General features: G+C 31.6%; 1 protein-coding gene across 1 annotated transcript; it reads left to right on the top strand.

Moving 5' to 3' along the window:
• Nucleotides 1-2990: 2990 nt before the first annotated feature.
• On the top strand, nucleotides 2991-26588 carry hbn (aristaless related homeobox homeobrain). Its single transcript, XM_018511087.1, has 4 exons — nucleotides 2991-3362; nucleotides 12828-13093; nucleotides 22333-22420; nucleotides 26036-26588. The coding sequence occupies exons 1-4, from the start codon at nucleotides 3290-3292 to the stop codon at nucleotides 26500-26502; spliced, it is 894 nt and encodes a 297-aa protein (XP_018366589.1). The 5' UTR covers nucleotides 2991-3289; the 3' UTR covers nucleotides 26503-26588.

Raw genomic sequence — 26588 nt, 5'->3', positions numbered from 1 at the left:
TTAAGCATCTTTACTCTTATCATTTGACCATTTATTGCTTTTTTACTATCGTTTCGATTCCAATTTTTAACTTTGATGACACCAGTAGCTTCTTATATTTATACATATACACACTGACTATTTCATTTAATTGTTAAACATCTGGTTTACATCATGTGAAACACAATCGGAGTGCCTGCTTGGTGAGTTTTTTTTATTGAAGTGACAATTCTACTTGTACTCTGTATTATATTACAAATTAATCATATCTATCATTCTCATCAGATTATTAAATTCACCAACAATCGATCTTCCAATCGTTTGCGAGCAATTTCGTATACTCGGTAAAGCACTCATCGTGCATCGCACAACGCGATTTTTTACGCATTTTCCACATTTCTATTACTACTTGTTTCTCGATATATAATACCTATGCTCTCTTATGAGCATTTGAAGATGGCTCAAATTAACCATCGAAACATGTTATGTTACAATTATTGTTCTAACTTAATTAAATTATAGCCGAATTTTATATCTTAACTTTATAACTGTTATTTATATGTATAATCTCTTTATAACTGAGTCTTACATGCCCTTTTCATTATATATATTGTTTATTTGACATCAAGAATCCTCGTATTGATTAATTTATTTTCAATTTTTCAAAGTTATTGCTGAGTTTAAATCGTGCATTTAAGGAGGTTGTAAGGGCATAAAATACATATATTAATATTTACGCTTTAAACAAACTACATAAATGTGAAAGTAAATTGTGTTCGTAACATTCTGGTTTTATTGAGTAACGCACAATTTTATAGATTATTTATTTTATTTGTTATTAGTTTTATTGTTATAAACAAAAATTCTTAAAATAATAAGAAAAATCTAAATGTTTTTATAATATATTAAGTACTAAACATGACTTATGCAAAGTTTCATTGAGATTCATCATTAGTTTATAACAAATAACAAATTTTATTTATTTACTAAACAATTAATGCTTGCATCTCAAGGTAACTTTACATAAATATTGTTGAATTCATAAAATATTTATACAAAAAAATTGAGATTTTTATCATTATTTTATAATATATTTTCATATATTTAAATTAGAGTACAAATTAAAAAAATATTACTACTTATTTAAATAACTTTTGATCTAAATGGTCAATTGTTTCTATTTTTTTTTGTATTATTGTTAAATGCAATTTAGAATAGTCTGTGATTTTTTCAAGTAATTCTTAACATATTGCATTTTAAATGTATTTAAGAGCATCAGAGAAATAATAACAGAAAATAGGAAACACCCAGTGCTAAATTATATTAAGTTTTAGATTATAAGTTGAGAATTTTGTTTTAGATACCTTCTGTCAAAAAATCAAAGGAAAAAGAATTAAAGGCCCCCCCTTAAACCCCTCTTCACCTTAATAAAAATAATTAAGAAATATTTTAACTGTTGAGAGTAAAATTAAGATTATTTATTAACTTGTCTATCGTACATAGTTAAACTACTTTATTGTTCCAATAACTATAAAATAATTTATTTACTTATGTACATTAATTTTATACAACATAGTTGTTAACTTTATATTTTTTTTTGCCATCGTTATATGTTTTTTTCTCTGATCTGAGACGAACCTTACAAAATATTTCTTGGAATCGTGTCTGTTAAGCTCATATCAAACTACTGATTTTACAGACCGATCCAACTACCAATTTTGATTGTTAATGTATAATAAACTAATCATAATGAATCAACTTCATTGTTATTGGTCCATTATAAGTCGGCAGAGTATAGAGACAGTCGGATCGGTGTACATAGATTGTAGTCTGGGCTTTATATGCCTATCTGTTGTGCATACACGATAATTCGAAATGCTTCCAGGTATTTTTATCACTAATGATGCGTTATCCATTTTTTATCTCAAAAACAACTTATAATGTAAGATAAAATCTAGAAGAGTGTAATATTTTTAGAAATATTTCATAAATTTTATACTTGAGATTGTGCGCGTGTGTGTTTTACGCTAAAAGCAACAAAAATATCTGAAAGAGTTTCGAGTTGTATCATGGTGCACAATTAGAAACAAGTCAAACGAAAGTAAAAACAGGTTGAGTTCAGAAGAATACTTGAAGGACCTCTTAGAGGATCTTTTCGACAATTTTTCCAAGAATACCTATTGTCTTGAGCAACGTAGAAATAATCTGTGAAAGATACGAATTTCTTTTTCAACAATTAAAGACTTGGTAGTAAAATTTATTATATTTATACCATTATGTAATATTTATCTGTTTGTCAGTGTATAACGTAGTTTTTGTTTTCAAAGTTATCGTTTCTCTTTATCACTTTTATTACATTGCTCATTACTTACTTTCTGTCTTTAAACAAATAGTGTTATATGTAACATTTTATTTTTTTACATGTAACAATTTTACATAGCAGCATAAATAAAATCGAAATATAAGATTCTTAGTTGAAAATAAAATTATGTAGCGACATATTGTCATTGAATTATCCATAATCGACAAAATTGAGCATTTTTGAAAAAGGAAAAAGGATGAAAAAAATCATGTAAGAAAATGATAGGAAGAATGGAAAGAACGAGGAACGGAGAAAGAAAGTGATGTGGAGAACGCAGGGGCAAAGGAAGAAGACAGAAGGAACGAAGAAGATGAACATCGGCCGATGGATCGAACGTAGAAGGAGAGGAAAGGGTTGAAAGAGTGAGAAGAGACGGCAAGAGGGCGGACGGACAAGGAGGGAGGGTGAGACGGGTAGGGGAACCAGAAAAAATCCGGGGATTTACGCGGAAAGGGCAAAATATTCCCCGCCCAGGCTTCATTCAGCCTCCGATTATGGGGTGGCTTTGGGTGAAAAGCACGCGTTCCCATTGGCCGAGGGGCTAATATGGCGGTGTTAGGGGTTGCAAGGTGGGGCTGATGTACGCGATATTAAGGGCTGCTTTCATGTCCGACGAGCCAGTGCGTGGTGCGCCGTCGATTGACGCATTTTGAGTCGTAAAGGTGGAGAACGACGTTCGGCATATCCTCCTGTCTCTCCTCATTCCCTATCTTTCTTTCTTTCGTTTGCTCGTTTCCTTTTGCGTATGCTCTTCCGCCTGAAACGCATTCGACGGAGGCACACGCGACTCGGCGGCAGATTCAATTTGCGCGCGTGTCATACGGGAGAATCTATGATTTGCCAGTGATTTTCGTGGGTCAAGGACTGTCATTTAGTAGTGCGATTTATTTGCAAATCGCGGGAGCTTACGTCAGTGATTTCCAAAGAAGAACGACATTTACTTCAGATATGGCCCAGACTTATAATCAGAAGAAAAATGTGTATAGCATCGACCAAATTTTGGGTCATGACAAAGATGGAGGTACGGTAAAGTATCTTTCTTTTTTCTATCAAAGAAATACGCGCAAGTTATTTGTATGAGTGAATTTGAACCATTCACAGAATTCTGTATGCTCTATGTTGACTAAAATAAATTTTTCAATTATGAAACGTTTTTTTATTAATAGAATAACAAACAAATAAATATACATTTCATTTCCATTAAATCAAAATATTGAAATTCCATATATATAATACTCTGTTACTGCTCATCTACATCATTATGTGTAATTATAATGAAATTTTAAGAAACAAAAAAAAATTATTGAAGTAAGATTAAATGTGAATATCTACAATGTAATAGCATAACTTCAATGTTTTCATTGACAAAGTTTTATTGTAAAAGTCATTTGTAAGCATTATTGCTATATAAATAATGATGATTTTAATCAGAGACATTAATTTTCTAACTTTGTTCTGACAAAGTTTAATTATAAAAAAATCGTTTCTAAGAATTACAGCAATAATTGATTATGATTTTAATCGTAAACATTTATTATCGATAAATTATTCTAGCCTTTCTCGAACCAATTGTTTATCATTTCACATTATATAAAATATTATTTACATAGAAAAATAATACTTCAAAATCGAAAAACATATTTAATTCATTACATGACCCCTTTAATTATTTTGTTTATTTAATTTTTTTATTTCTCTCTCTACTGTTTCTATTATTATACAGATTTTAATTATATATATAAGTATTTTTCTTTTTAATTATCTGTTAACTGGCTAATTATATATTTAGATTGAAATTTACAACACGTTTACTATGATAAAACAATCACGTCTTCGTTCACATAACGAATGTGTACGATCGTAATGACCGTAAGATCGATAAACTTCACTCGCTTTCGGAATACTTGACTCGTTAACAAGGAAGTCCGTTACAGATTTTATTACCTCGATACCACACGTGAAAAAGAGCGGGCACGCTTTTTTTTCACTGTAACAAAGTAGGTTATCTAGAGGTGAGCAAACACTGATCGAATAAATAACGAATTAACATAGAGAATACAAACTTTCATTTAAAGTTCGGAAGATATTTACACCATATAAGATGTAAACAGAAGACTTATTAACTTTCAATTTGTTTAAGAGATAGGAGTTATATTAAAAAGAGCTTTTGATACAATTTTCACATTCCTTCGTTGCTCATTCATTTAATAGGCATTTTTAAATTTCTATTGATTGTGTTTCTCACATATACGATTTAAAATATAGATATTCTTCATTCATTTAGCTTATATATCTATCTTAAGGTGACACATTCTGGAAAATTGCGATTATTATATCTGCTTTTTATCACTGCACCTGGACTATATTAAAAATTTTTTTATCTCGCTTTCGTCAAATTTTAAATATATGTATACTTATTTATTTCATTTTAAATACAACGAGTGTATACTAGTTCAGCCATAAAAAATAGGCTTCTTATTTGATAAGAGTGCACTATGCAGTAATTATTCAAATGACAATTAACTCGTTCTTGAAGTTACTAAAGATGGCCTCGTTTTGATATATGTATGTGTAAGTAGACAGATTCTTTATAGGTATATTTTAATATAGATTTATTTATTCTCTCTTTTCAAAAGTATATATTAACAAAAATTAATTATAAATTTAGTATAAATTATTAGTATAAAGATAAATATTTATAGTTTATATAAAAATAAAAATAAATATATTTGTTTCAGTATTATCATTTATATTTTGTAATTAATTTCTGTTAATATATACTTTCGAAAAAATACTACATAAAGTCCTATTAAAATATGTATCTGTAAAGAATCTTATATATACAAATATTAACCCTTACCGTACTAATATGGGTAACTAGTGACCGAGCGATTCCTGTTCGTGCAAGTTTCTTTGAGTCTTTCGGTAATTATAAATTATACATTTCAATATTTTCCAAAGTAAAGAGTCCATATTTATTCTAGAAAGTTGAAAGTATGTTGGTGAAAATTTTTAGAGATTTTTAAAATTATTTTAAATAGGTGAAAAAACGAAGAGATTTGAAGTGACTCTTGATGGTATGGATGAGGCACCAAATTGTAGATGGTACGATAAGGGTTATAATAAGGTCATTTTTAATAGCAATTTTGAACCTTTAATGTTAATGATCTATTTTATTTTCCTCGAAAAAAAAATTTACAAAGAATTATAATATTTTTGTCGTTATTTTTCCAGAATTTTATTGTTTGTAAAAGGGAATGTACAAGTGTGTGTGCAAATAATAAGTGAAAGAAAAATACGGAAATTTACTTTAATCTCAAAAGAGGGAGAAAGAGAGTTGAGAAATTTAACTTCAACCGCAGATTGAAAGAATTGTAAACTTTGGTCCGATAAGGGAAGATACGAATCTCATAGAATACACCGCTAACCTTAGGATTGTGCGATTAAAAGCAACGTAACGTAATTAGGTCGTCGCGGGTTATAGAATCTGTGGCGACGATCGGTGTAACGTGAATTTACTACACGCTGTTGCGACACGCAAGTAGAGTAAATTGCATGCGCGTGATTAGATTGCGGAGAGGCGCACGAACGGCGGATTGTTTCGATGCGTTCACTTTTGCAGAATCGTCATGGCGTGATGAATCGTGTTATCAAGTTTAAAGAACTACATTGTTACGTGTACAGGTTGAACTACAACCGTGGCTTATGGGCAAACAAAACAAACGGCGATCGTTGTACCCCACGTTTTTATTAAATGCACGAACACGCTTTTGCCTTTTATCGCTCGAGTTATTTTTTTTTATATAATAATATTGTCTTAATAAAAGAAGAATATTGCGATCAATAACTTACTTTATAAACTGTTGTAAATGAGGCTATTTCTGGCTTTTAAGCTTCAGAGAAATAATTAGAATTATATAATTATTTTAATAACTTAATAACACCTGCAATTAACTTAAATATTTAATTTCAAAACTAGATTTTTTATGAATATATATAGATACAAAGTTTATTTTTGCAAAGCATTATTAAAAGAAAGATACAAGGCCAAGATAATCAATAAAAAGGTGTCAAATGGAAGTAAACATGTTTTATTTTAAAACGTAATGACTTTATGACTTAATTTTATACTTTATGATTTATTTATTTTGGTTTAGCTGAAGAAAACTCGGTCAGACAAAACTGTCTCATTACTATTAGGTACGTTTAAAAATAAAATTTGTGTTTATTTTTATATGATATTTTTATTTATGATTCTTTCTATTGCTTGCTGTTTTGTGGATCTTCTTTTTTTATTACTCTTCTCCTTAACTTTCTTTTTTTTTAATTTTTAAATTAAATAAAATTATGATTCAGGAAGGTATTGAGAATAAACAATTGTAATAAATAATGTTCTTTTTTAACATTTTTTTTATTAACAAAAAGTCATTTTTGAAAGAATGACAAAATACAAAATGAAGAGATCATGCGAACGCATCCTGATTTTCAGATTGTATCTAATAATTGTAATGATTGAACGATAACATTACTTTCAATGTTACAATCTAAAATAGTTGGCTTGATAATAGTTTTATCTTGGATTTTTTATCCCTTATGAAGGATATATTTTACTTAATATTTTATTTATATATGGAGAATTTACTTATTGTTTTATTTATATGCGATCAATGATAACTGTTGTAACGCGAATTTACAGCACGGCGTTAGGCACGCAAACATATGTACATGTATACTAGAAGTATATTGTCTCTGTGCAGTATACAAATACAGAAATGCTACACGTAACGTGCAAGCACAAAATAATCATACGAACAATGTTCTGGATATTATAATAAATGTATAAATTACCAGAAACGCAATTTATGTATGCTTGCAACGTTTGTATATTCTCAGACGAATCGTTTTATATCTATTACATTTGTAGATATTTTTTGGCCATGGATATTTTTACACTTATTGTTACATTATTATTTTATTACTATTATATATTTACAAAAGGAAAAGAGAAAAAGAGAACAAAAAGATATACGAATCAGGAATTTTGTATGAAATAAAATTTAATATAAAATAAAAATGCACGATAGAATTCTGTAATAATTTGAAAACGTCAGTAAACAGCTTTATTGCTGAAATTATTAAATCAGATTATAAAATCACGAATCGAATCTTTATTTGAGTCAACAGGGACCATTATCAAGTATTAATAATGTAACATACTTTATACGATTATCTATACTTTTCATTTTTGAAAAATGAATATGCATATATTATTTAAATAATGACGTGTCTATTTATTCACATTATTCCAGTGTATTCAAGACAAATATCTTCTCTCTAAATGTATGCGTTTTCATATAGGAATCCTAAGGGGCTTGTATTTTATAAATTTTTATAAACGCGCATTTCACAATATTTTTTTTGAAAACATAGTCTCGTCGCATTTTATCTCGCGGAACACTCGTGGCCGGCGTATTAACGTAAGTCTTCTAAAGGATTTTATTAGATTTTCAGCGTAAAGTCCTCGGCCACTTATAATCCGCTCCTGTCTCACGAAAGTATATTTCGTCGACTGAACGGATCGCAAATCCCTTTTAACGCTTAACGCTTAGGCGTATAATCCGCATAGACGCATAGGCGCATGGGCGTCTATTGCGAGGACAATGATTCCAAATTGGTCTAGTCATACCAAAATATTTTCCATTCTTCTCCAATTATTGTTAAAGACAAGTTGTAAAAATAAGATAAATTTAATTGATTTATACATTCGGCTTAAAACTTCGATTCTTTTTTCTTCTTCAAATTTTTGCAATTTGAGAAATGATGATTGAGCTAAATACCAGAGTTATAAAATGTTGATCATCGAGGGCCTTCAGGGAATTTTAACGTGACAATGATGAGTTCTGTTTCTCAACATTTTTAGGAACATAATATCCCAGTAAGCAAGAAACATTTTGGAACATTTCAACAACATTGTAGCAACGTTGTAACATTACTACAATGTTATTGAAATGTTCCAAAATGCTTCTTACTTACTGGGATATTATATTTCTAAATTTTCGTTATACACAATAGATATAAACATGAACAAGAAGAAACGATTTCTCCCATCTATTATTGTATATTTATTATAATAATACATTATGATTTTTTTTTCAAAGATGTTTTACTATATATATTTGAAATTGTTGCATATAATGAAAAGTTTAAGGTCCGTTTATAAACGTGATACCAAGAATAACACTTTAAGATAATAGAATTTTCTAGGAAAAAGCTCATATGGTCGAGAACATTCAAAAGGCTGAATAATATACGCGTTTAGGTACACAAAACAACATAAGATCAAAAACTGAAATATTATAAATTGCGTTCACTGATTATATCACGACTATTATTATTCTTTTTATTAATATTTTTCATCAATTGTTATAAAATTATTAATTTGTGAATTTATGTGTGAATCGTTGCGATTCCCCTCATCATCTCAATGATTATGCAGACGTTTTTATCGATGACTTTATGCCTGTAGGCGATTTCTTTGGCGCCTCACGACGTAATGATTCGCGACATGTGCCCGATCGACACGGTAAATAAATTTTTAATTTCGCTCTGCAAGCCTCACCCTCTCGACTATCCCTACTCTGCCCGAGTCTCCTGGTCCACATCAGGCGTCGGCGCACCGTAGATTTAATAAAAAGCAGTGGAGAGCTAAGCATCAAGTGGGTACTCCATTGTGCCCCAGCATAAAAACATTGAAATCTCTCTATTCAGCTTGGATTAGTACGACGATGCCTCTCTCTGTGCGTATGTGTGTGCGTGCGTGAGTGCGTGCGTGCGTACTTGTGCCGCCGCGCCGGCGGCGTACATACGTTTTCGATCGTATCCCGATTCATCCTATCACAACTGCCGGCTATGTATTGACACCGAAAAGTAGGATTAGCATTATTACGCATGAGTAGTAAATGCTTGTCTAATTAGTCCGAGCGGAGACGCATGCAAAAGGATGTGCATGCGTGTTGCCGGGGTTCTTCGTATGATCTCACGGTCATTCGAAAAGATTACAAAAGATTTTGGTTGCCGACCAAATTTGTTAAATTGAACTGCTCAAAATAACAAATCCAGGTTATAAGCCAACTAAATTAATAAGGGGCCAGAAGAAAAATCAAAGTATCTAGCATAAGCAGTTCTCTCGATACAATTCATTCGTGTTATAGGATATTTTATACATTTAAGATAACAGACATAGTTCTGCATAGTACGGAAATAGTTTTATTAAAAATATTTGACTAAACAACTTAGCAGTTAATTAAGGAGGAATGGTAAGAGTCAGCTAATTTTTATGATAAAAATTAATTCGATTTAACATTCAGTGAGATAGATTTTATTTATTAAACTGAGTATTATATATTTCGAAGATGTGGCACAGCGTAATGTGAACTGATTTCGAGGGAAACGTTTACGAAGCAGATTATAATTTAATGTGAACCTAGTCGAGGTATGTGCACGTAAGCGGATATAGACGAAGTTGTAGCTTTGTAGTTGCCGCTTCGGTCTCAGATCGTTATCCAATTATAATAGGTATATTAATCTAAAGAGCTATATGTAGTCAGCTAATTATTAATTAGCCTAGTTCGCGGTAGTAATGAGGGCGCAATCCATGTCGGTTTCATCAATAGATCGAATGTTCGAGTCGTTTACAGCATGCAGACTTAACAGTATTCCATTTATGTAAAATACTGTATTTCTCTTATATAAAATATCACGGCTACACAAGATAAAACAAAAAATTAAATTAATTATTTTCTGATAACTGATGAACTTTCGTGACATTATATTTAAAAAAAAAGAACGTGCAGCGGCTGCGTGCCATTCGAAATTCTTCGCAAAAAAGTTTGACCGCATGAAAAGCATCTCGATATTTTGTAAGGGACCTATAGAAAGAGGCTTGTCTCGCAAAAGACGGGAAAGTCAGAGAAAGATCGCGTGTGTATTATTATCAAGATTACCGACAAGGGAAAGTTCAAAGAGGAATAATAAATCGCGTGGCAATTTGTGACGCGCGCGCGCGCGTGTGTATATACATGCACACAATATATCGCTTCTTACAAGTGTCAAAGAGGTAACAAGGTTTATTGCAATGCTCGATTTTTACCGGCTACATTGCTTTCGCCGCGACATTACCACCATGTATTTTTATGAAGAGAATCCGTGAGATATTTCCACACTTTTCTGCTCACGCGAATACCGCGCTCGGTATGATATCTTCGCGGTATGATATCACATGCCGATGGCTCGGCTCGTTCTCTCTGCAAGCTTCGTTTTTAAAACTCGTTACGATGAATTTATTTTTAACGCCGTCAAGTGCCTTTTGAAATTATACGCAGATCAACCGATTTGTCATTATTTGAGCGTTCGTGCAATATCAAGCGCATTGCACGAGCGTTTTTCAAACGTTTTTTTGCGTATCGATTTGACCGTTGTAGAGTTGCAAGTTTTATGGCAAAGTCGTTGAAATATAATCGTCGTTGATAATCGTCAATTATCTAAATTTTTTTTTTAATACGAGAAATAGAATATATAAATAATTTTTTTTCTATTTATTAATATAAATTATAATAATATAAATAAGATTCTTTAGTTTATTGATAAATTAATTGCCTCAAAACTTTCGAAAAGATTCTACTACTTTATCATAAACTTTTTACCTTTCACTCATAAACTTTTACCTTTCATGCGTGATTATCCTATGATGATCGCAAGAAACATTTATTTTAAAATCAACATATCACGCGATTCGATTTCTCACCTGAAACGAATCGACAATCTATATATCCGACTACTACGTCTATGTGTAGTTTACTTTAATAGGGCTTTAAGCCCTCTCGTTAATGCTTGCGCAAAGACGAAACGAGTGATCATGGTAGGAAATATGACTGGGGTACGAGGCGGAGGGATGCGATCGCAGAAAGCCTGGAAGGGTATGCGTTGCACGGGAGGGGAGGGGAGGGGAGGTTGCAAGGCTTGTTGCTGTATCGCGAGAGGGAGAGGAGAAGGAGATGGAAGGGTGTATGCACTCGTGATATTTGCTAATCACTGACAGCGACGGCTTTTAAGTACTGTCGAACACATACGTATAATGTGCGCACTTACATTTGTAGGGTATTTCGCGGGCGTGTACACGCGAGCGCCGCCGGATGTATGGAGCGGTGCAAAAAAAAAAAGAGAGAATGAAGCGTCGGGTGAGGCTTAAAAATTGGCAAATCCGCCGATCGGACGTCATCGGCGTATCGGTTATATCGGTACCGGTCGTTGTGCGGCTTAAAAATGAAATTGCGCCCGTATCTCCCCGCCGCCGCCACCGCCGCCAGAGTTGGCATATCAGGCAAAACGACAATTTCGTTTTGGCAACGCGAGCGATATGGCTTAATCGCCTCCCGATCGCTTCCCGCGCTCAAGTATCGGACGTACCGTGTTTGACATATACGCGCGTTTAACAGGCGAGGATGCGCCAAATAAATTTCGAGGATTACAAATTCTCGCGTCTTACGGAACATAATCTTCCTTTCGATTAGTTATAAAAGTTCCTTTGTTTTGATGTCACATTGCAGCACGTTATATCTGACATGTGGCTCTAAATAAAGTAAACGTATGTTAAGAAATTTTGTGTTAAATACATTAATTCATTTAGTGCATTTTTTATTATTGGTTTTATTAATCCTTAGTGCACACACACACAATAGTGCGTTTGCATCTTGTGTATTTCTCTTCTTTGAAATACTAACAAAGAGCACCTGGCTAAAAATAATGGACTCTATCCTTTCTTTTTTTAAAAACACAACACAACAACCTTACCTAAATACTTTCTAAAGATGTTAAAGTATACGTAAAAATCATTTAACAATTTTTATATATTTGTATAAGTGATGAACATTAATTCAGATACGAATGACTCATCGTGTGTAGATGAAAAGAAATATTTTGTTAAAATGTTTTTAAAAATTTAACCAGAAACAGATATGAAAATAATTTTATTGAATTGTCAAAATAATTGTGTAGGACGCTCAAGTAGAATAGCGAGGCTATAAAAAGTTTTGACATTCTAACAATTAGCCTAAACATTCTACATAATAATTATTTGGATGGTGAACATGATAATATGCATCTGCAGCCCTGTGAATTTTTTACGGCCTATCAACTCGTAGTAAAAATATCAAATTATATTTTCTGTTTTATGAAAACAAAATATACGTTATGGGGAATTATCCGGAAGACTTTACCTATTTCTAAATACTTTTAGATATTTTAGTAAAATCGTTCTTTTCGTAAAAGTAAAGGATCGGAAAATCGTTACGTATACTAAAGATTAATATTAGATAATCAACAATATTCTCTTTTCGAAGAATTCGAAAGGTTTCGTTAAAAAGTATTCTTTGAGGAAATCAAGATGAGATCAACGTGCGCTTTAGAGTTTACGTATCACTGATTTCAGACCACGCGACATCGTCTGATGCTGTGGTTGATGGTGGCGATATGGAGCTCGGTCATCTGAGCGATCATCAGATCAACGACGCGCTGCACGATCCCTTGAATCTGGGTGAGTCCGACCGACCACGCAAGGTGCGAAGATCGCGTACAACTTTTACGACCTATCAGCTGCACGAGCTTGAGAAGGCCTTCGGGAACACGCAGTATCCGGATGTGTTCACCAGGGAAGAGCTGGCGATGAGGCTGGACCTTTCGGAAGCTAGAGTACAGGTATTCTTCACTAACAATTCAATCATTGCAGAAAGAACATAAGCCGCACGAGAAGAAAAATATTGCGGTAATGAGAGAAATTCCTTCAAATATTTAGATAGGACGATGGTAATACAAAATAAGCTGGAAAGTACACGACGACTCTTAATTTGAGAAAAGAAGGATACATGAGTGTGTTAGATAGAAAGGATTTTAAGTAATCTATGTAGGAATGCAATAAGATACCAAACGAGCTGGCAGGTATAACGTTATACGGTTTTTAATATGGAAAGAAAAAGGTATACCTATGAGTGTAGATATGAAAGTTAAATATGATGTTAAATATGAGAGAGGATTTTAATTTACATAAACAGAAATCTATATAATGTGGAAATCTGTATAATTCTTGTCTATATTGCGGGAATAAAAATAGAGATGTATAAATGAAAAATATTGTGGTAATAAGAAAAATTTTTGCAAATATTTAGATGGAAAGGTAAAAATATAAAATAAGTTGAAAAGTTTAGGTCACCACTAGGGTTATCACATATCTGGATTACAAGAAAAAAGTACACTTTTTAAGAAAGATAATGATCCAAAGATGGAATAGAAGAGGGGATATAAGTTTTTAAGCGTTATATGCATAAGAAATTATATGCTTAATAAAATAAAATTTATAGAACATTATTTTTATTGACAATTCTTATTAATATAATTTTATAAATGTACAATTTTAACTAACGATCAAAAGTTTTACGACTTTAAAAAGAGCCAATATGTACTCTCTTAAAAAAATACGGCTGGTCAGGGGCGGACCGGGACCAAAAATGTTACAGGGCAAGTGATAGTAGGAGCCCCGTATTTTAAGTAGTAAGTTTTAGATGTGCCACGCATATAATCAAATGAACAAATAAATAGCTATTTATTTGTTTAATTAAATGTTTGTTTGTTCATTTATATATTTATTTGTGTATTTATATATTTTTACATTTATTTGTATATTTATTTATTTATTTACTTAAGTATTAATAAATAGCAATTTATTTAAAAAAATATTCAAACATAACGTCACATCTTCAACAATTGAAATTAAATAGTGTCGACAAAATTAACCAGGACATCAAAAAGGTACCTGTCAGTAGAATAATCCATATGTAATGGACTCCAAGAAAAGCGTTTTCAATTTCTTTTCTAGATCTTTGTTTTGGGAGCTCATCGGATATTTGCCCGGTTGCCCGGTGGGCCAGTCCGCCTTAAATTGATAACTCTACAGTCATGATTCATGAGACGGCTCTTAATTTGGAAAAAGAGTATATTAATATACTCGAATATATTAGATAAAGAAAACCGTTTAACTTTAAATATGATGTAAAATATGAGAATTAATCTATTGTATATAAACAGAAATCCATATAATTTTGAGATCTGTATAATTCTTTTCTATATTATGGGAATAAAAATACAGGAGGTATATGCATATAAATGAAAAAAATTACAGTAATAAGGGAAATTCTTACAAATATTTAGATAAGAAGGTAGGAATACAAAGTAAGTTAGGAAGTTCAATCATGATTAGATTAGTGTTGCGAGGGAGGGAAAGAACCGGAAAAGAACCAGGAGGGGACAAAACCCGGGAAAGAACGGGAACGAAAAACATTTCTTTTCACGCTTTGAGGGAAAGAACCCATGGCCACCGTATTTTTTTTTTACATATGGCGACATTGGCGACAATGGCGATACTATCAGTTAATATGAATCAACGCGTATCAGTTATCTTAACTATCTATAGTATCTATAATATTTATATCTATGGCCTATGGTCGTAACATATCTTCAAGTGTTTATATAACTACTAAAATTGTATTTTTCTCGTTTATTTTATGTTGCTCTTTGTTCTACACAAACTTGATATATGTATGTACATACTATGTTAAGAAAAAGTTTTTTACAATTTTATTTAATATAGTAACTTGTTTCTTTAACTTAATTAATTAACTTATACTGTAAAAGCATATACTGGGTGTTTTCCAACAATGTATACAGGTGACACAGTGTAACACTGTGTCTTACGCAAAGTGTTTCAACTATGACACAGTGTTATACTGCTCGACACTGTAAAAAGCTAAGTAGCAAGCGTGTAAAATATGTTACCAACTTTTCAAAAAAGTTCTTTGGTAGCCGTACTTATTTTGCAACAAAACTTTCAAAAATCGTCAATTCTGAAAAAATTATAACTTAAGTCTAAATAAAAATCATAAATTTATTATTGATGACGCTAAATATAATTATAAGAATAACAATGAAAGACTACAATGCATTCTGGTGTTACACTATGAAACTAAACTGCGTTCAACAAGTCTTATACACAGTGAAACATAGTGTAATGTTCTATGTCCTAGCTATAAAATCGCCACTGTTGTTATTATTATTATTTGTGTCTCCTTTTTATTGTAAGCTGTTATATTTTGTATTTTTTAACATTCCATTCAAGAAATTAATATCAGATGCCATCTTCCAAGGTTAAAGTATAGATTTATTTTGTGTGTGCTAAGGATTTAATATTTTTATAATTACTTACATTAAAAAACCGGTTTTTCCCAGTTCCAGGTTCTTTTCTCGGAAAAATTCCGGGAAATATAGGTTCTTTCCCGACGATTTAAATTTCCCGGGAAATTAACAGCACTAGATTAGATAGCCATGATATGGCTTTCAATTTGACAAAAGAAAAATATGAATGTGTTAAATATGGAAGGATTTTCAGTAATTTATACAGAAATATAAAGTAAGAATACAAAGTAACCCCTGAAAATTTCAGGCACAATGGCTCTTGATTTGAGAAAGAAAGATATGAGAGTGTTAGATATGGAAGATTTTTAATCTACCTAAATGGAAATTTATATAACTTTGAAATCTGTACAATTCTTGTCTATATTGCAGATATAAAAATATAAGAGGTATATAAATGGGACGAATGTATATGTAGCAAATGTCTAATGTAGCTCAAATAACGATGAGTGTCTCATGTTCTTACCGTTATTAAATATCGTGTTTCAGAAGAATAAAATACAGTCGCGACACTTCGATTACCATATACTTTCAAGTGATATTAGTTCATACTCTTTTCACAATGACTGATTCAAATATTCCATAAATGCGGCTTGAAGAGAATGGAGGGAAAGAAGTCAGGCCAGATTTTGCCAGACAGTTGCAGAAGTATAATTAACCTTTCGTCGCTTTGACTGGACGAATTCACAAAGCCCGTGAGGCACGCGAGTGTCGTTGAGTTTCGCGCATTTGATAGTGGCAAGTTTCGTAAGTAGTTTTAATGACGAGTTTTAGATTCGGTAAGCAGGACAAAAATTTAAAAGGCTAACTCGGAGCTCGCGCGTAATTTGATGTTAAATATGAGGATTATTAAAAAAATTCGTGGCACAATAATTTTTTGCTTACATGGCGATAAGTCATGTAAACAAAAAATGCTGTATAAATAACGTTTGTAACAAAACATGCTTGAATAATTATTATAATACTTTTCTGTTTATATAATTATGAATCAAAATTTATTTTAAATGAGTAAGGAAAGGATCAATATACGGTCGATAGATCTTAGTATCTAATAAATAAATAATATTTTATATTTGTAAATTCTACATCTTTCAATTATATAAACTGTGCACCGTTTATTGTTGAACTTGAAACGCAATCATATATAAATTAAAGCTAAAATAATATCACAGTTAAATTGATCGTCGTTTGATAATAATGCTACTAGCACCTTAAAACCGCAGAAAGAGAACTTAGTTAACAAATTTATTTTGTTACTTACAAAGAATTAATTTTTTACATTTTTTGTCTTGATAAAATGGTTATATGGAATTATAAAGTGATTAATGTACAATAGCGTCGACTAATTTTCACATGCAACAATTTTCACGAGAATCGATTTATACGTAGGTTGTGCGAAATTTGAGGAATATCGTAAGCATCCTTGAGCGCTTGCAGGATTACGCTTTGGCGACTCAGCCTTAAGGCGCAAGTCACTTAACTAATTAGAGACTATTGTTTCGTGAAATATCGTGCCGCCGTTTTCCATTTGTAATTTTGTGAAACACACACTACGCTTCGAATTCGTCAATAGTTAATTTCACAGAAGAAGAACTATACCTCGTGTAGAGTAATAATCTGCTTTAGATTTTAAACCGGCGTCCTTGAAAATTCGAGTACGTTGCAGCATTGGGGTGTAATTCAATTCACAGAACGGAATGGATCGTTTCGTACGCGATCATTTGTATGTACTTTCCTTTTATCTCTCCTTTTAATACGTATTATATGAAACACAAATTAATTTTCGTAGAATGCAAGAAATATTCCAGTTTGCAATTAAATGTCGCTGTGTACAGAGTAAATAATTAAATTATATCGGTAACCCCAATTATTCGTAAATTGATAACGATAATTCGTTTGAGTGTGATGAAATTAATGGGTATATAAGTGGTATCTATATATGTGTATATTAGACGTAAATGAGTGCAGAAAGAATACTATAGCAATTATTTTTAACAAATATCAAATAAAAAAAGAATATTTTATCGATTTTCTTAAAAATATTCTCAAGTCATTGCGTTTTTAGAATCATCCGATTCGATTGTTTGATTTTAACGTATGCGACAAAGAAACTATATATTTAGAGGAGGAACGCACACTTATACGCATGCATTTTCTATACGTACGTAACCATGGATGAGTACGAGGGGTTGCATGGGGCCACTGGCGGAAGGGTGACGATGATGTTGAAAAGAGACAGAGAGCATTCCGATTGGCCCATTGTGGTACAGCGGAGCGACAATGCCGGCAATTGGCCGTCGCTCGACAAAACCGCTAAATGATCCGCCGCGGCGCACGGTGGTGCTACGGCCACTTTATTTCAATCTAGGAAATCCTCCGTATACCCCTTTCCATTCCTCCACTCACGCGCCGATTCCAGATGTGAAATTATCCCATTTTTCAGTATTAACGGCTGGCCGATGTATCGACGATCGGGCGCGTATGGTAATAATGCAATCGCGAGTCATTTCTGACGTTTCCTACGCCTCGACAAATGATTTGTCATCATCGGACATTCTGATGGAATTTTTATGAGTTACTATGGACGTTGCCAAACGACTTCTTATGAATTTATTTATGTTAAATCTGCGTTAAAAAGAAACATGTCTTCTTTTAACATTCTTTTTTTCTTATTTTCTTTATCTTTCTGATTACCTTTTATTTAAAACAAATATCATGATAATAACGATTTCCAAATTGTGTAAGTGCATTCAACGTCACGAGAAAGCCTTGAGAAACATATTATTTTAAATATTGTTAAATGGTTTTTAATAGAATGAAAATTTCTTTTAGTAAACAATATTATTTGTAGTGAGAGAGTTTGTAAAGATTTTTTTTAAAAGGATAGCATTAAATTAATTTAGATAAAACTTAATAATTTGGTAGAAGGTATATATCGAAGATTTAATTGATGAGTTATATATTATAAGTACATTGAATTATCACAACTTAAGTTTCAGGAAATATATTCTTCTTAATATTTTTTAATTAATGGTTTTTAATGGAATAAACCAATAATAAACATTTCTTTTAATAAACAATATTATTTATAGTGAAAAAGTTTATAGAGGCCCTTTTTGAAAGGGCAGCATTATGCTAATTTATAAAAGAAACTTAAAAGTTTAATAGAAGGAATATATTTAGAGATTAAACTGACAAAGCGTTATTTAAGAGTTTTATTATAAATGTGACGTAGATCGATGTACAGTCGGCAGAAATATTGCCGATTTCTATGGTAAATTGTTCGAGAGTTTAATACTGTAGAGTTATGGAAACGCGTTGGTGTTGCAAACTTTCGAGTTCGTGGTGGGTCGCTTAAATGACGCAAGGTTTGCGAGCACTTAAACGTTAGAGGCTATTCAGGAGCGATTAAATAATTAACAGCAATTAGGCAATTGAATTTCCTGCCCCTCCTCCTCGTGTCACGCAACGTTGACCTCTTTCCCGAACTTCAACATTATTCCTCTTTTCTCTTCCTTGATGCCACCCCCTTCTCTCGGTGCATCCTTGATTTTATCACGTTACCTTAATTTTATTCTGCAATCTGTCGAACAAACTTGCTAATTTGTCTCGATCCAAGGAGTTATTGCAAGTCGTCATGTTATTCAGATTTCAAATCAATGTTGTACAGTCGTGGATAGAATGGTTGCAACATCTTTTTTTCGATGAGTTTCGGAACGTAGCTTACTCACCGAACGATTGGTTCTTATTTAAGGTGATTCTTTAATAAATCGAGTTACTATAGAAATATATAATTTTTTTATATAATGAAGTTAAAGTACCGAAATTGATATATGCAGAATTCTTCGGTAGGTTAACGACGAAATAAGAGAGAAAAAAATATTGAAAATGTAACCTTTCACGTATAATTTACAATTAGTGACAGATAATGCTCGCAAACGCTTCTTTGATTAACTACACACAAATATTACCATAGACTTTTCTCAAAAATGAAATTATAATAGTTTAAAAAATTACGATTTTAATAGTCACAAAAAAGTAATAGGTCACCGGACATTCCGGAAAGATATTTACGTGCATAAGCTTGCATATATATTTAACCTTGAAAAGTTAACATAATCTCATCTTGTTTTCGTTCGATGAAGATGCAGCTCTTAATTTACTATCGTATATTCCATACTGTTTCATTAGATATACACGTAATTTTAATATTTTATCTAAATTATGTAGATATTTGTAATTTTGGGTCGGCCCTGATGAGGCATCCCAAATTTTCGGCACTTTACTAAAGAACCATCTTAAAGATCTAATCATTTACATTTAACTTTTCTACAGGAGCAAGGCTGAGTTTTGAAACTCATCGAAAAATCTCAACCGTTTTGTCCACGACTGTACATGATATTAGGAGTGTGATTTAGTTTTAAGGGTTTTTTTTTCTTAAAAACTGATTTATTTAAACAATATATTACGTAAACGTTTAATAACTATTATACGATCAATATTTAATTCTCTGATAAGTTCTGAAAGTGGATTGTGCTGAATTTTCGCTCAATAATGCTTGCAAATCTGCATTTTCTAGCTTTTGTCGTTAACATTGAAATCACCACATTTGAATCAACAGAACCAATATTCACATGTCTTAATTGATGGAGCAACATCACCATAAGTTTTTATTAGAATTCTATGACCTTCAGCCAACGTTTTCTTCCGATTAAAAAAACAAAAGCAACGCATATAAAAAATGCTTTTTAGGAAACTCCATTTTTTTAATGGTATAAACACGATGTTGACTGCGTTTATTGTTAGTAAACGACTAAATATCATGGAGTAATATTAAAGCATTAAGAAATAATAGCTGCGATTGAAATGTCTTCGACAACACTGACATTAATGCCATCTCTTGCAAAACCCTTAAATTACACTTTTAATAAATTTTATACCTTTGTAGTGTTTTAGATGCATGCCTTTTTCAAAGAAAAGACGATCAATATATCAATTTGTGATAAATTGATGATAAATTGACAATCAAGGTGATTATTATTTTCGGTTTCAGTTTATTATTGCACTTTAAATTCGACCAATCGAATTAGTGCGCACTTTATAGAATTGAGAAAATGTATTTGTAAATATAAATATATTATTAAATATCAAGATCTATTTCGATCAAAAATATAATTCTTCGTTTTATTTGATTTATTCTTATGGATTTAATTTTTTAGCGATCTAATAAATTCATTTACGAAGAAAAGAATTATTCTGATGCGAAAGAGTATTCGACTTTAATTTTATTATTAAAGGAATCGTAAAGCTGTTTGTTACCGAACAAATTTTTGTATATAACAATTTTTTTTCTTCTTTTACAGATTTGAAAATCCTTTCTCAGAATTAACGTATACGCATTAATACGTGTTTATGAAGTGGAGTTTATGCCGAGAACGACAAAAAATTTTTCTTAAGATTTTAATTTCGAAATTTTTTATCGTTCTCGGCATAATAAACTCCACCTCCCAGACACGTATTAATGCGTATACTTTAATCCTGGAAAAAGATTTTCGAATGTGTAAAAGAGGAAAAAGATAATTGTTATACAAAAAAGACGACTTTAGTTTTGGAAAATTTTTTTTATTAGGCCTTTGATTATAATTTTGCAAGCTCAAGATTGTTTGTGCATGTCATACGCTTCCGAGAAAGATATCATTTGGTACGTACGACCTATAGAATTTCTGCACTAAGGGAATTATAACCTGAGGTGACAGCTGTAAGAGCTGAAATAAAGTGAATTTTTTATTTTTTCCTTTATTTTCTCGTTAAATTTAGTGTGGCCGGTGTTTCTTTTTGTGTGTATCTTTATTGTGTAAAAGGATTTGGTGATCTATAAAACCATAATTCGGAGAAATTGGCAATCTGCAATTGTCGGTAATTCCTGTTGGTTTAGAATCCCCTTAAGAAATTTAATCTCTTATATAGGTATTATTCATAATAATTATAATACTAATTATATAAAACTGCTAAATATTAATATTATTATATGCTTAAGTATTTATCGTCAATTTATCTATATCTATCTAGGCTTTTTTTATATGTTTAAATATATATTCACATATTTTTATATATTTTACTATATACGTTACACAGTTTTCTTTTTCTCAGACTAAAAGTCTAATAAAATCTTTCTCCTTTTTTTCTGTTTTCTTTTCCGCTGTCACTTCTGGTACTCACGAAAATTCGTAACAGCTCGGGTGGAAAGCGAAAGTATTTATACGGCAATCGGACCAACGATACGGTCGTCAGGGGTATATCGTCAGACGAGAATAGAGTCGGAGGCAGGGGTTGCTAGCACTCAGGGATACGAAGGAAATCAGGATAATTGTTAACAATTAGCTTAATCAACCTCGAGAGCAAGCTTTTGTTGTTGGCTGCTCTAATACGTGCGTTTGGGGTTCTCATGGGCTTCCATTTCCTGCCAATTTTGGATCTGTATGACGAATATTTTAATGTTCTGATAATTCGTAATCAATAGTGATCAAGAATTATTTTTTAACAGTTGAATTGAAAACAAATTGAAACTATAATAATGTTTAAATTTTTAAAGGTCGTAATAAATTATTTCGCAATGATTATACAATAGTTTTATTGCTAATTATTTGAGATTGCGTTGAATGTTTATCTTACAAAGTATTCTTCTTTTGCTTTAGGTGTGGTTTCAAAATCGGCGTGCAAAGTGGCGCAAGAAGGAAAAAGCTTTAGGCAGAGATACGAGTTTTATGCACGTTGAACAAGGCGGTGAGTTGAAAGATAATAATTTAAATTGATCTCTGAAACAATACGATGTCTAACGGAAATAAAAATGGAAACTTTTAATTTAAAAACTTTTAAAAAAGCACTCTTGTGTGATTGTTAATTATTAGACATTTAATTTTACAAAATTATTTGAAACATAATATGATTTAAATGTTTCTCCGTGTCGCATAATTTGTGTTACCCTCAAGTTTCTTTAGATAAATAATGTTTTTTAAATAAAAAATTAGGTCATTTTTCCGTTCTTTTTCACAATAGTAAATTTTTTCGCTGCCTTTTCCTTTTTTCTTCGCTTTTCTTTTTTTTAATAATTAAATAATCGTGAAAGCTCATTTTCGTCTATCGTTGCTCCCTCGCTTTATAGTAACATAGTAACGTGTGCGTTACGCTTGCTAATATGTACATGAGAGGACGATAGGGCGCAAGTTACGAAGGGTAGATGCAATCGGCGACAATTACGTCTAATTTTAGTGTTGGCTGTCGCAGCTATCACGTGCAAATAATATAGAATAGAAATCTGGTCGCAATTATTTTTTCATGAAACATTCTGAATAAAGCTTGTACATCGAATGGGTAATGTTAGCAGTAAAAATAGTCTAATGACTTTTTAACCCTGCAGTATTCCTATATCATATAATGATGATTAGTTAAATATAGTTTATTAACCGCATATAATGGGAGATCTTCTCAATTTCTTCTTTTCGTATTTCGAATTCAGAATAATGAATATAGATTTTACTCAGAAATATTCAGCAAAAGTAACAGAAAAATTTATATTATTTTCTAATAAGCAAAAAATAAATAAATATTTTATTCATGTATTATTCTTTAATATATCAACATATAAATATACAAAATGCTTATTTAATTATGCTTTGCTTTCTGAAAAATAACTATAACAAATCCCTTTCATATTTTCTAATGAAAAAAAAAAATAATAATAAAGAAAAGAAAAACGAAGATTGCTTATCCCAATTCAATAATCACCTAATTTTAAACTATCATTTAGGATGTTTTATATCACAATTAAAGTTATTATTATTGACATCATGTTATACATATATGATTAAATCAATTAAATGTTTTCCAGTTTATATTGGTATTCGAAAACATTATGGATATGGATTTAATTATAATTTTCTGAAAAAAATTAGTAAAAATCGAGTAAATATTAAACGGAATAAGTAATTAAATGGCTTATTATAACAGCATTAAAAAAATAATAATTTCAATTAATATAATTTTAACTAATATACGTTTTTTATTGTGAGTTTTCGACAGAAATTGCTTATTTAAACAATATAGGGTAACTCCGGTACATACGCCGCGCTGGGATTTACGCCGCGGAAGTAAAAAAAAATAGAAGGAGTAGGGGTAATTTTCTCTCGCAACTACTCCGTTACATGCCTTTATTAGCACTGAATTATAATTTCAGCTTCTTACTGTGTTAATATTAATAAAATTATTGCGAGTTGAATCGATTTGTTACTATGTGTGTAACAAGTAGCATCATCATAAATTATAATCTACATAAAATGATCACTATATAAGGCGTGTAAAAGACCTAGTGGTTATTTCTTGATATATACGTGTAGAGGAATAGTAAAGCATGTTGTATAGAGCAAAATACAAGTGCTTTGCTTTCATATTCTTTGTTTAGTTTGTTGAAACCCTTGCATTTTTGCCATATATCCCACCCATTATCTATATAGGGTAACTCCGGTATATACACTGAGAAAAAAATGCTGTTGATTCAATTAAAGTCTATATTACGGGCTGTCACTAACATAAGTAATTAATTCATGTACATTTTTATTGACACAAAAAGGCATAAATTATTATTTCAATAATCAAGTCTTTATATCAATAAAATATACGCATGAATTAATCACTTATGTTAGTGACAGTAGAGAATACGAAAGCAAAGCATTTGTATTTTGCTCTATACAACATGCTTTACTATTCCTCTACACGTACGTATCACGAAATAACCACTAGGTCTTTTACACGCCTTACAGTAATCATTTTATTAGATAATCATTTTATTAGATAATAATTTATGATGATGCTACTTGTTACACACACGGTGACAAATCGATTCAACTCACAATAATTTCATTAATATTAACAGTAAGAAGCTGAAATTATAACTCAATACTAATATAACGTAAAGACATGTAACAGAGTAGTTGCCCCCACTCCTTCTATTTTTTCTGACTTCCGCGGCGTAAATCCCAGCGCGGCGTATATACCGGAGTTACCCTATAGCAAAAATGCAAGATTTAAAAAGTTTATTTTTTAATACGAAAACTAAATATTTCGGATTTCTAATATTTTTTTCATAGTAGTAGACAGTACAAAGTTTTTACTGATAGTTCGTTTATTTTAAACATAGTAAATAATTCTTAATAAATTAAATTTTTGATAGGTGCGGCGTATATACCAGAGTTACCCTATAAACAAAGATATACATATATAGTTTTTAAAAATACATCTAAAGAAATAAGTAATAATAAAAAGCCAATGAAGAGTTCACCGCGCAGTCGTCAGTGCGTAAATCATATTTATTAAATATATAATATTAAAAAATGTTTACTGTGCAGACATTTTGACCAACGTTTTTTCGGTTTCTCCCAATGTAAAAACAAATATAAAATAATTTTGTTAACTCATAATACAATTTAAACGCATTACTAGAATATATATAAATATTGTTGAGTCATAATCACGCGTTAAACGTGCACAGAAACTTGTATAGAATGATCACCTTGTTATTGCAATATAGTGTAAGTTCCTAGAAATTTTCTAAAAGCAAGGTGTTGCGTGACAGTTTATCAGTGTATCAAATGACAAATAAATCAATGTATAAACGCCAATCATTTTTAGTGTAACGCCAAGTAGTGTAACGCCAATTTGACATTCTAAAAAAAATTATTGTGACTTTGGTGAATACAAATCAATGAGAAATTATTGCGACTGTGTCGGTTAAGAGGTAAATCAGTATAATTAAACTTTTAAATGCATATTTAAAGGTTTGTGAAGAATAATTACTTAAAAAACGAAAATATTGTTTTCTTGCTTTAAAATTGACACAAAAAAATTAAAAATTATCAGAGAAAGAAGAAAACTATTTTTCGAATTGACAGAAAGTTATTGATTAATCAAATAATATTGGCAAAACGATTATATTCTGATTAAATGTCACTTTTGCTTCACAATTCTTAAAAAACCACTCTTTTTAAATTATGATTATTTGGACGATTTTTTTCTTAAGAAATATTTTTTTCAGAATTGTGATGATTTATGAAATTAAGTTAGTTCACCTTTGATAATTAATAAGGTTTACTTAATTTATTCATGTCCTTGAGTTGTATTATTTTTTAAAAATAAGAGTGATATATCGAACAATATTGATATAAAATAATATTTTATAACAAATTATATTTTTTTACCGCTGGGGTGTAAGAAACACCTCGGATCATTCTGGGTTAAAATAATATAAATTGTACGGAAACGAAAAGTCGATCTGGTTTTGTCCGAGAAAGAATTTGGAGTAACATGAAAGGAGTAAGCAAGCCCATCGGAATTTTGTGTTTACAGGTGTTAACGAGTTGTCCCTTCACGCACGGCTGTTGCAAACGGCGAGTGGCGTTCCCGGCACGGATTCCTCGGGTCCACCCGGGACAGGCGCGTTTCCCTGGTTCATACCTCCGGTTTTCCCGTCGCCCTGGCCACCGAGCGCACCCAAGTTGCCGCCATTGCACGCGCTCCTGTCGCAATACATCGGTCTGCCTTTGCCGCAAAACCTGGCGTCACTCGGCACGATGCTTCCGGTCGGCCTGAATCCGAGCTCGTCGCTAAATCACAGCAGCGTGAACGGACACTCCTTGGGCGGCCATTTACATGGTCATCCCTTGAATCTCGGAGTGCAGAGCATACCACAAAACCTAAGTTCGAAGAATGACAGGGAGGAGGACTCGGCGTCGTCCGACGACGAGATCAGGAAGCAAAGCGCGGAAGTGCTGAGAGTAAAGGCGGAAGAAGCGCTACGCAAGGCGGACAATTAACTGTGAGAGCTTACGAATTTTTGTAAATACCTTTGTAAAGACCTCTTCGGGTCATCCAAAACCCGTTTGATACTAACGTAAACATT

This window comes from Trachymyrmex cornetzi, unplaced genomic scaffold (genome assembly GCF_001594075.2).
Source record: "Trachymyrmex cornetzi isolate Tcor2-1 unplaced genomic scaffold, Tcor1.1 scaffold359, whole genome shotgun sequence".
NCBI classification, from domain to species: Eukaryota; Metazoa; Arthropoda; class Insecta; order Hymenoptera; family Formicidae; genus Trachymyrmex; species Trachymyrmex cornetzi.
This window is presented reverse-complemented; position numbering and strand designations above follow the sequence as displayed.

Excerpts from the sequence above, each read along its gene's own strand:
- hbn (XM_018511087.1), top strand. The coding sequence starts at position 3,290 with ATGGCCCAGACTTATAATCAGAAGAAAAATGTGTATAGCATCGACCAA. Across the intron at positions 3,363-12,827 it reads GGGTCATGACAAAGATGGAG|ACCACGCGACATCGTCTGAT; the intron begins GTACGGTAAAGT and ends CACTGATTTCAG. Across the intron at positions 22,421-26,035 it reads TATGCACGTTGAACAAGGCG|GTGTTAACGAGTTGTCCCTT; the intron begins GTGAGTTGAAAG and ends TTGTGTTTACAG.